General features: G+C 40.3%; 1 protein-coding gene across 6 annotated transcripts in view; it reads left to right on the top strand.

Annotated features, from left to right (window-relative positions):
* RERE (arginine-glutamic acid dipeptide repeats) overlaps window positions 1-12,283 on the top strand; it is a 402,343-nt gene that overhangs the window by 256,240 nt on the left and 133,820 nt on the right. For all 6 annotated transcript variants that reach the window (XM_050931388.1, XM_050931390.1, XM_050931389.1 and 3 more), the window contains one exon: window positions 7,662-7,710. In XM_050931388.1, coding sequence (XP_050787345.1) covers window positions 7,662-7,710 — 49 coding nt within the window. The remainder of the gene's footprint in view (window positions 1-7,661; window positions 7,711-12,283) is intronic.

Raw genomic sequence — 12,283 nt, 5'->3', positions numbered from 1 at the left:
AGGGTGGTCTAGGATGCTGTCTTATAAATTGGTTTGGTTCTTTAAAAAAACAAAAACCAAAACAACTTTTTTATTGGCACAAAGGCTCCTAACTGTTGGTAGGAGGCACTGTTCTGGATACCCAAGGAAATTAGTCCTTGAGGGTGCGTCTCAGAGAGGAGATGGTAATAGTGTGGATGGTGACTGCAGCAGAACATAAGTGAGCCTTTGGGTGCATTGTGTGGAGAAATGAGTTGGTGATGTCCACTGGATTAGATACCAAGATCCCCACCGCTCTCTCCATGCTCGTAATCCGGAATAAAAGTATACGATTGTTGCATCGTATGTTTTTCACGTAATGACATTTTAAATTTTTTATTGCTAGATGAGGCAGTATCTGACTAAGCATATCTGTGCAGCATGCGCCTGACTCTTGGCCCCCAAGGTCAGTCCCATGTATTTCCTCTCTTTATTGGCAGAATAGAAACAAGGGAATACTAACTGCCAGGAGCACTAGGTCTAAACATCAGCTTTGAATTTCAGGCTCTCATGTACTTTAATGATGCCAGAAGAATTGGGCAGTGCAGAGAAGTGCTGTACTTGCTTCCTCAAAACTGTATATCACCCCCAGTAGTCCTGACCTGAGCCCTGCACAACACTGACCAACGCTTCAGTTGTGACATGCAGCACCTCTGCTCTTCAGTCCCTGAGCCCTGCCCTCCTAGCTCTTCCATTGCACTTTGGACTCACTCTTCAACACCTCTCCCTATTGCAGTCCCCAGCCCACAACAGTTCTTCTAGGGCAGAGGTGGGCAAATGTGGACTGTGGGACCGTCCTGCTGGCCCCTGAGCTCCTGGCTGGGGAGGCTACCCCCAGCTTGTCCCCTGCTGTCCCCCCTCCCTCACAGCCTCATCTTGCCACACTGCCAGTGCTCTGGCCTGCTGTTCCTGCTGCTCAGAGCCGGGGTTGGATAAGGGTCAGAGGGTCCTGGGTGGGGGGCAGTCAGGGGACAGGGAGCAGGGGTGGTTGGATGGGGCAGAGCGGTCAGGGGATTGGGAACGGGCAATTGGATAGGTGTGGGAGTCCTGGGCAGCCTGTCAGGGGGCAGGGGTGTGGATATGGGGTGGAGTCCTATGGGGGGCGGTCAAGGGGCAAGGGGTCCCGGGGGACGGCGGTCCAGGGACAAGAAGCAGGTGGGGTTGGATGGGTCAGGGATTCTGAGGGGGGTAGTCGGGGCAGGAAGTGTAAGGGGGTGGGGGCCAGGCTGTTTGGGGAGTCACAGCTTTCCCTACCTGGCCCGCCATGCAGTTTTGCAACCCCGATGTGGCCCTTGGGCCAAAGTTTGCCCACCCCGTTCTAGGGCATTTCAGTCCTGGCGTGAACAACTCCCTGCTATTCTGAAACGGCATCGTTTCCGTGAGCAGAAACCATCAGTCTTGACAAATTCTACTAATGGGATGCTGGTTTCTTGCTGCAGATAAATAGATGAGTGACTAAACCAAAAGGGCTAAATTAATTTCTGTGGTGAGCAAAGTTATATACGAACCTAGATCACAAAATAGCCCGACCTGGAAACAAAAAATACCTATTTTTAAAGCTAGTGCATTAAGGCTTTGCACCATCCTGTCTTACCTCCTCTTTTTCGTTCTCATCTTCACCACTTAACTGCTTTCTTTCAAGGGCACTCGTTGGCCTTGAACCCTCGAACCCCCTATTGCGTTAGGATTGAAAGGACAATGCTTTATTCAAGTGAACATCTCCTAGCTGTTCCGAACAAGCCTCTCCTGGATTAGAGACTGCTAGTGCTTTGCCCTGCTCTGCTACGGATACTTCTACCTTTTTGATATTCAGTTGCAGGCTTCCATCTCCTTTCTGTCCAGCCCCTGTTTACTTCATAGAATACAATGTTTCCATGGCAACAGGTTACTTTTCAAAGGGAACATCTTGTCATTATATTTAATCCACTGCAGCTGAAGAGGACTGAAATATTAAGTTGTTGTTGCTATGGCTACTGCTTTGTTACATCAGTTTCTTTTGTGTCAGATTTCATATACTGTATGGGGTCCTTTTTTCCCTTTTCTGTGGAATAAACAGAGAGCCCCTTCGTGTTGTTGTAATTGTGCTCCATTGATATAATTTGGCTTCCAAGTCTACAGTACATTTTCATTTCTGTAGCAAGAGTTTTCTTCCCATTTTCATATCTTTCTTGGGGGGGTGGAAGTTGGCTGAAAAAGTATCTGATAGGAATTATATGTCTCACTGAAGGGCAAAGGTCTTGCGAGCCGTAGGAAGCGCAAAACAGTTAGAAAGAGGCACTCCTCCCCACGCAAAAAAATTGCAGAACAGTTAATCTTCCCTTGCCCCCATCCCATTCCTGTCCCTCAAAAAAAAAATATCTCTTTCCTCTTCCTTCTCATTACTTACCTTTTGGGTCTATGGTATGTACTGAGGAAATTGCAAGAGGAATGACAATAAGGGAAAGAGAACATTATATGGAGAGAAATGCGAATATTGGTGATTGGAGGGCATTTTGGGTTTTCCCATCTAACGTCATACAAATGCAGTTAGGAAAATGGGAGCCAAGATTTGGATTGAATGTACATTGACAGTTATATCTAGGATGCTGGAGCATAATAAATACTGAGAATTTGCATGAAATGTTTTATTGATTAAAGTCAGTGTAAAGCAAATGAAAGCTGTAGCTAGGTGTGGTTAGAATTAACATGAGGTTAAAATAGTATTGATTTCTCTCAGGGGCCTTTGGCTTGTGTTGAAATTACTAGTAGGTTAATAACTACATTTACAGCTTTGTTTAACTGTTTGGTTTTTAACAATATGAAAATATTGTGGGTTCCTGTAACTTGTTTTAAAATGAATACAGAAGAGATGAATCTGAGTTTTTTTGGCTGTTTGTTCTTAATTCAGTGCTTATGACATGGAGGTTTTTACAGTAGGTTTAGCTGCATTTGAACATCATGTGCATAGGCAACAGAAGCACACCCAAATTTGTCCCCTTTAATCCCTTAGTTCCAATTCTGAGTCTCTTCAGATCTTGCTTACCCTGATGACCTGCATGATAGTTTCGCAATATGGTAAAAGCTCTTTTGAGATCACATGATCTCACTTGTGCGCTTAAAACCAGGTCTCCAGCCGTGAGCAGCTAATATATTAACCACTGAACCAGCTGCCCCTTTCCCTCTTTTGGCAGCTGTGGTGGATACGTGTTTCTTTTTTCTTTAGATTTCACTCCAGTTCTCAACTTGAGACCTGGCTCAGAACACACTGCATTTTTCAGATGTAGAAAAGATGTTTTATTTTTCCAAAAGGAAAAATGGAGGCCCAGAAAACGGCTCAGGGAGTTCTCCAGCTTTTTAGTATCTAGTCCAGGAGTCGACAGCCTTTCAGAAGTGGAGTGCCGAGTCTTTCTTTATTCATTCTAATGTAAGGTTTCGCATACCAGTGATACATTTTAACGTTTTTAGAAGGTCTCTTTCTATATGTCTATAATATAAAGCTAAACTATTGTTGTATGTAAAGTAAATAAGGTTTTTAAAATGTTTAAGAAGCTTCATTTAAAATTAAATTAAAACGCAGAGCCCCTCAGACCAGTGGCCAGGAACCAGAAGTGTAAGTGCCACTGAAAATCAACTTGCGTGCCGCAGGTTGCCTACCCTGATCTAGTCCATGGAACATTTATTCTGTTCTGATGTATGCAGTAGTGATATGCAGAATATTCTTCTTTCTAGCTGTTTATGTGCCCCTTGCAGAATGAGCTGAGACACTAAAAACTTTCTGCTGATATGCTGAGGCATTTCTAGGCCTGCAGTTTTTAATACCCCCTTGAGTCCCTCTTGCTAGATCTCTTCCTGGGTACAGAGCCCTAGTGCAGAAAGATGCTCAGGAATGAACGGTGAATTTAGCATCTTGTTTTTCTCACTGCACAGAGCTGTGATAATAAAGGAAGTGGATAATTTACCATAAGTTACAAATTCTCGTTCATCATAGGAGGAAACTTTTTTTAAATAAAAATTGAATTCATTTGAATTCAGCCTCATTTTAAATGGTGGATTTTTAGTTTATGTTGAAGCAAAGAAATGACTGAATTAGAAAATAAATGTGTACCTTGTATTAAAGCTATATCTTTGTGTACGTGCAGATATTCTTAGATTAGAGGAATACATTTTGATAGGTACTTAATCTTTTATGTGGACTAGTAGTTTTAGGAAGCATTTTGGCATTTAACTTTTTGGTGCTTATTTTTGTAGCAGGAAAGACTCATCGGGCTAGTGGTTAAAACATGAGACTGGGATTTCTGATGACTGGTTTCTATTCCTGGCTGTGACAAACTCCCTATGTGTCCTTCATCTTCCTGTGCCTCAATTTTGTCATCTGTAAAATTGGGGTGCATAAAAATTGCCTACTTCACAAATGGAAGTTTAATTTATTGTTTGTAAAATACTTTGAGACCATGGGATGGAAAGTGCTCTAGAAGTGCAAATGGATGCTAAAAAAATTTCCATGATTCTTAGTGTGCTCTTGTCAGTTCGAGTTGGATATTCTTGTTTTAATACAGGTTAGCATTTATTGTCTTGATTTTTGGTTTTAGAATTGAGAGAAATTGTTACTAATTTCTTCATCCTTAATTCACCCCAATGTGCCTATAACGGCCGCTGGGGAACATATGGGTCAGTAACTAACCTCATGTACTTTTGCCATACTTTACAGTGACTAGGTACATGGTTTAAGTCAAGGTTTATGTATTTACTTTTCCCATATGAATCAGATAAAATTATATATATATATATGTGCACACAGTTCTCTTAAATAATTTTCTGGAGTCTGCTCATGACTTAGCATCATTTTAGTGTCTTGCAGTTACTGAGATTTTGTGCTCAAAAGTTTGTATGAATACATTTAAATGGACTGACTGCAGTAATTGTCTCTTTTATATAATGTGTCTAAATGTAATATTTTGAATTATAGAAATTAATACTAAAATAAATAAAATGTATACATATCTATTTATACATATAATAAAATAGTTTTTAAAATAGAGTTCTTGCAGAACTGTCACTCCTTAAGATATTTAAACCTCTTTGGAGTTTGTTGCACTCCTTAATACGTTTTGTTAGGGTCCTGAAGGGCAGTGCAGTATCTCTAGCTGTAGCTGCATTATGCGACCACAAGCACATATGTAAGCAAAGAGCATTTGTTGAGTCTGATTGGTCAGAAAGATTGAGCGCCTGATATTCCAAACAAAGTCAATGGCAGTCAGGGTGCTCAGCTTCTCTGAAAATCATGCCATGTGTGTTAAACTGTTTTGCAAAAGTGTGGCTCCTAAAAGATGGGCTTAGCCGATAAACTATAATTTCAGTGTTGGTAGTGTCTGTCTGCTGGTTATATTTCAAGAAATTTTAGCAAACAAAAGAGGTTGTGAGAGGAGAATAAAGATGCAGATTTACTTTCCCATTTTTTTTCCTCCAGAAGTTTTAAGAAATTATTTCCATGCTGTCAGATTGCTGTGCTGGCTGTATTGTTGCCTTAGAGAATATAAAACTTTCTTCATTCTTGAGCTACTCCAAGTATTTCCGTAATAGCATTAAAGAGAGAGTTGATTTTTCTTCTTTCAACATATGGTGACACTTCGTCTGCAACCAGCAACTGTGTAATTGGTACATACCCCTTTGGAGTAAAAATCTTTGCTGCTCGACTGAGTAAAGGTACTCCACTGGAAACTTGTAGCTTTTACTTGCTTACAAATACCATTGCAGCATGATTGAATGATATGAGTCCCTTCATGCACAATTTTGTAGGAAAGTGCCTTTTTTTGGATAAACCCAGTCAAAACTCATTTGATTTTGTCTAAGACCAGGTACTACTGGTGAAACTGACTTTCTGTTTTGCAGCCATTCCAACAGATGTTCTCATCTGATTTTAGCAAATCAATAATAGTAATTTCTAAAGGTTTCCAGGGCCAGGCTTAGGCAATATTTGGATAGAAGAACATGGTAACTCATAACTGATGGCTCAGTAGGTGACATCCTTTGTATTTTATGTGGGAGGTGTCGTCTTCTGGTTAAAGAATAAGGAGTATGTCCTAATTCCATGTCAGTTTTTTGCAAATGCAGGGTTATCTCTTCTGATGGATAATTGCATTCCACCTAGCACTTATTTATATTTGGATCTACAGTCTGCAAAAGCAGTCCCTCCTCTTCTTCCTGCTCTGTTTTGCAACACCTTTTACTCTTCTGGGAATGCTGTAGGAACTGGATAATAATTTCTTGTGCTCAGTTTACTCTACTGCTCTAAACACTTCAAGAAAAATGTAGCATGAAGTTTTCATTTCAGATACTATTTTTAGGGGATGAAAACGGGCTCAAAAGCTTTCTTAAGGCATGCTAATGTTAACCCAATATAGGATTGCGAGCTGGGGCCTAGCGGGCAGTCCGTATCTCCTGGGTTTCCCTGTTGCAGCAATCAGCCAATGGGGTACTGCTTGTGAGGATGGATCTCATTGGATAGGCCTTGTCCCTGCAACAGGATTTTTGAGTTGGCTGGCTAGGGCACAAGGAAGTTGATACTATCAAACAAGCCACAAGAGGGCTCCTCCCTTCTGTGCCCTCCACTGGAAATTATTATTGGTAATACCATAGCACTTAGAAGCCTTAGTTAGGGACCAGGACTGCGTGGTGCTTGACATTGTACAAACACAGAATAGAAAAAACAGTCCCTGACCCAAAGATCAACTCCTTCCCTTCTCCTCCTCCCCCGATTTCCACCTGGGTAGGTATTGATTTGCAGGTTGGTGTTGCAAACCCATAGAAGTCAGGTGGTTTTGGGGAAGTTTCCTTTTCCCCTAAGACTTAGTAAAAAGCAACAAAGAGTCCTGTGGCACCTTGTAGAAGCTTTCGTGGATGAATACCCACTTTGTCAGGCACTTTCACCCACGAAAGCTTATGCTCCAATAGGTCTGTTAGTCTATAAGGTACCACAGGACTCTTTGTCGCTTTTTACAAGATCCAGACTAACATGGCTACCCCTCTGATACCTAAGACCTTGACAGGTGTCCCCAAGAAGTTACTGTGTTACGGAATTAGTAAAGCTGCAGCCACTTTGCCAGAAATTCCAGATCTGTCTTCATTGGCCTCTTCCATTCACAAAGTTCACTGCTATGTTGAGCGTATCCACTGTTTCTACTTTAATGGTGCATTGTTATTACTGCTTTTCAGCATGCATTGCAAACCTAATAGCAAAAGGGGGTTTGTGTTGGTACAGTATATATGTTATCACATTTTTGTTCCTCGTGTATTAATGTTCTTCTTCAATCAAATAGGCAAAAGGTGTATAGCAAGATCTAGTGATTAGAAATTGAAGCAAGACAAACTCAGAGTCGGAAAAGGTGCAGATTTTTTTTTTTAACAGTGAGGGTAAAGAACCATTGAGAGAACTTACCAAGGGTTCTGGTGGATTCTCTGTCATTAGCAGTTTTTAAATCAAGATTGGATGCTTTTCTAAAAGATAGGGTGTAGTTCAAACAAAATCAGACAAGTCCTGTGTTATAGAGCTGGTCTATAAAGAACCACATTGGACCCTTCTGGTCTTCTATGACTCTGTGTGCAATAATACAAAGTTTTGTTAATTATAAGCTCTACTCACGGATGCTCTTTGTCTTTCATGGTAGGAGGCTGAACAGCACCCAGGGCGAGATCAGAGTTGGACCCAGCCATCAGGTAAAGGATTTGATTGTTTTAATTGTTTGAAATGTTTAACAACGGGTTATAGCAATTGAATTAGCTCAAGGAATATGTACTCAAAATTGTGTGTGTGTGTGTATGTGTATATATATATATATATATATATATATATAAGCATCTAAAATATACATTATTTGATACTTGCACACGAGCATTTCGTTAGAGTTATCTATTACTCCTAGTATCAGCATAGTAAACAGGACTGTTCTTCAGCACGGGCTGTAATTTTAATGACGCTTTTCAGCAAAAAATATTTTTTATATACTACTGTAGGACTGAAGGAATCAGATCTGCTATTGGAAAGTATGGGAAATCAGAAAAAAAGTTCTCATTAAAATTAATACATTTTCAGCTGAATTTGAGTATTAAATTTGCCCAACATTTAAAAAAAAAATTGAACTTAACAGTAACAAAGTTATTTTTCATATGTTTTCAGAGTCTTCTAATCTTACTTCACAGCAGATTAAGATGGTAGCTTGCTGTTTGCTTTATTTAAGACATTTACCTTGTTTTTTAGTTATTTACTGAAGATAAACAAAATGGAGTAATAGTTTGGCTTAGTGTCCCTTAGAAACAGGGAGAGTCATCAAAATCTGCCAGATGCAAGAGAACAAGATTGGAAGGCGAGAGAATTTGATAATCCTCCTGAGCTTTGGTGCCCCAAAGTTAAACTGTGCTCTATATGATTTCTGAATTTAATTTATTTTAAACAACCTTTTGGCATTGGGAGGGTTTTTTGCCCCCCCCCTTTTTTTTTTTGTCCTAGACAGGTAAACTTCAACTCCTACAAGCTGGAAAGAGTTAAATCAATAAACTTACTGTAGCACCAAAGCTAAAATCATTGCTTCAGAAATAGGATTTTAGCCTGTACCAACAACAGCCAGTACAAAGCAGAAGTGAAGGAAAATGGTTTAGTAAGAACGCAACCAAAAGCATGCTATCGTCCACTTGTCTTAATACCTTGTTGGGGTCATTACTTGCTTCCAAGAAGGAAACTATCCCTTTACAACCATGACAGATTTAGAGCTGGTCTGTAGTAACTTTTGAATAGTGTATGTTGACCTGGTTACTGAGAAGTTTCCTGGACAAATATATTGGTGTAGTTTAACAGGGGACTATTGGAAAAAAACAAGCAGAAAGGAGAAAGAATAGCTGAAGATAGGACACTTCTCAGTCAAAACATGAGTTAAGAGTAAATGCCAAGTCAGGAAGGGGTCCAGAGAACACAGGAGATCAAAAGAACACTTTGAATGGTTTGAAAAGGAACAGTCTCTCTCAAATTCAGTCAGACCTGCAAGGGAAAAACAGTGTACTGTAGCCTAGGGCTTAATCTGAGAGAGAAAATTGTGGAACTCTGACCCAGTATAGCTAAAGTCTCCAGGCCTAATCCCTATGGGGTGCTTTGAGAGAGACCAGGAAGAGAAGAGAGTACAGTGAGCCCTGTAATCATCTCAACTCCATTAACAGACATTCTTGAAAACATTATACAGTTTATTATCAATTACCATACAGCACAAAAGCTTTACTCCCTTCCCCACACTCCTTGCTGCCTTGAAACTTTGCAGAAGTTTAAACATAAAGATCTTCTTGCTGATCATGCCCTCTTCGCACATGGACTTACGGTTGTAGTATCGTATTTGCCTTTTATAGGAACTTTATGATGCAGTTGATGTTTGGCCTCCTGACCCTGTGAAGACGGGAGGTTTAGATCTTTGATTCAGAAGCCCTGAGTCCATTCTTTGAGTGCATTGTAAGGTCTGTTGATTGTGAAAGATGAGAGGAAGTGGGAAGCTTGTAAAACCACTGTGGTGCCTCGGTCCTTTCTGGCTGTCATCATACAGAGTGAGGAAGTAGGGATTGCAACATCATAGCATTATGACTGATTGACTGAGACAAAAAACCCGCTGCTGGACGTGGCTTTAGGGAAGGGTAAAAGCTCTTAGTTTGTTCCAGCTTATTTGGGAAAATCTTTCCTGACTGTTGCAGGTAATCTGCTTGTGCAGGAGCATGGACAGCGCTAGAATTAATTTGCTATGTTAGGGCAAATCCTTCTAATGGGGAGTTAAGAGCATTCAGCCCCTTGTAAGACTGGGCCCTTGAGAGAGATTCAGGCTTTGTTATCCATCCAGACTCCTTTTTCATAGATTCCAGTACTAGAATGGACCACTGTGATCATCTAGTCTGACCTTCTTACAACTGCCCCAAACTATTTTCTATCACCCATCTTTTAGAAGAACATCCCATCTTGGTTAAGAAATTGCTAGTGATGGAGAATCCGCCACAACCTTTGATAAGTTGTTCCAATGGTTAATTACCCTCACTCTTAAAAATTTAAGCCTCATTTCCAGTTTGAATTTGTCTAGCTTCACCTCCCATCGGTTGGAATGTGCACCTTTGTCTCCTAGCTTGAAGATCCCACTGTCAAATATTTGTTTCCCATGTCGGTACTTATAGACTGTAATCAAGGCTCCTCATAACCTTCTTTTTGTTAAGCTAAATAGATCCCACTAAAGAACTTGACTCAGTTATTCCTTGTGAAAGCTGAAGAATGTACATTCCGTGTAGCATCCTGGAGTATACTTGGTTTAAAAAACAGCCCCGAAAAAGTGACTAAAGCACGTTACTTTTTAAATTAATAATACTGGCATTACTGTACTTGGTACTTCTGAAGGTACTCTCATCTGAAGCTGTCAGTGCACTTTACAGACGTTCTTCATCTACCCTGTGAGGGGTATTTATGAGCTAGATTTTACAGATGGAAAAACTTGGCACAAAGAAGTGTCATGTGAGGTACCTTCCTGTTTGGTTGCCTGACTTTTGAGACTCTTAATTCCCATGCGCAGCGGTGCAGAGCACCCACCTCTGCCAATAACTTCAGTGGGTGTTGGAGATGCTCAATCTTACGCATGTAAAACTCCAGTTGGGTACCTAAAATAAGTGAATATTTTCAGAAGCATCCTAAGGTTGCTTGTCCAAGGTCAGCATATGTATTGGAGTGTGTTTTCACTAGGAGGAAGAAAAGGTATTTTCTTAACCTGACTTAGCTAACTTGAGGTCCTAGTGAAGAGGCAGTTTGTAGGTTTCACATAGTTTAGCAGATCAAATAAAAGACTAGGCTCTCCTGTAGTCTTTAATTTGACCTGCTAGCACATGTGAAAACAATAAGCTGCTTTGTCTTCTGTAGGATTTTTACCTCAAGTTAGTTAATATGAAGAACGAACCTTTCTTCTCTGACAAAGACACATCCTTATGACAGATCCAGGATTAGAACCTCGGAGTCCTGACTCTGAGCCAGTACTCTAGCCAGTAGACAACAGTGCCTTCTTTTTATTGAGATTATAAGCTTTTGGGGGCAGGAATAGTCTGTGTACGTACAGTACCTAGCACAGTGGAGTCTTGGACCATTACTTGAGCCTCTTGGGCTACTGTAATAAAAATAATAAAGATAAAGTGTGTTTGGTTGCAACAATGCCCTGTTTTAAGATTCACAGAGCTATGTGTGGCATTCTGGTCTGTGAGTAGGGCTTCTAGGCACAGTGGTAATTCAAATACTATGTTATAGTGATAGATGAAAGAAAACAATCAACAAATGTTTACTATATGCTCACTATGCTGCCTACTTCTATTGTCTGGTTTGCTAACAGCTTTTTGACATGACCCATTAAAGAGATTCGTTTTTGGAAACATGATAATGAAGCATGTTGGTCCTAGGGTATGAGAGGATTCTAGTTTAAGTGCCTTGGCTGGTGGAAGCAGGTGCACAGTGAGTATGTCTAATACACATCTCCACTGGCCATGGCGGCTGTAATGTCTGCTTATCCTGCAGCGGCAGAAAATTTCAGTCACAAATCCATTTTCCTAGTGAAGAAGTGAAAAAATACATTTTGAAAAGCAGAAAATGAAAGACATCTGAACCGATGACTTCTAATTACCAGTTGTATATAAATATTACCTTTAAAAAATGTTTAAAATTGTAACTGTAAGAGGTAATTAAAGGCTTAAAAGCTGTTTCCAAAAATGCTCTCCACTATCTTGTCCTATTGCTGCAGATGACTAAAGATGCTGATTGGGTCTCTTGGTACATTTGATGGCAGAGGTCATTTCCCTGAGCTATCTTGCTTTCTGCAAATTTCCTTGGGTCATTTTGGGGTTTTAATGATTTGCTAAGGCCTTATTTGTAAATATCAAACGTGTTTTTATTGAGGAGTTAAAATGAAACAGATACCTCCCTAGGTAGTCATATGTTTGCCTCCTTTCATATTTATGTATTATGTGCATACAGTTTATCCTGCCAAACAGTAGTTAAAATGGTTTCCTTTTAAAAAGTGGAAACAGCTTGTTTTCCCCTTCAACAGAGGTTAAACTATCCCATGTTTGTGAAGGTGTTTTCATTTTTGTACGACAGAGGACGATGCTCACAGTATGAGTTTTAAAAATGGTTTAAAATAACTCTAGGCCATGGTGCTTGCACTGATATGCTTGTGCCTGAAATGTGTATCCTAAAGGCTTCCCTGTAAGTGCAATAGGAGATGGTGCTACCCAGTGATGT

This window comes from Gopherus flavomarginatus, chromosome 21, assembly GCF_025201925.1.
Source record: "Gopherus flavomarginatus isolate rGopFla2 chromosome 21, rGopFla2.mat.asm, whole genome shotgun sequence".
NCBI classification, from domain to species: Eukaryota; Metazoa; Chordata; order Testudines; family Testudinidae; genus Gopherus; species Gopherus flavomarginatus.
This window is presented reverse-complemented; position numbering and strand designations above follow the sequence as displayed.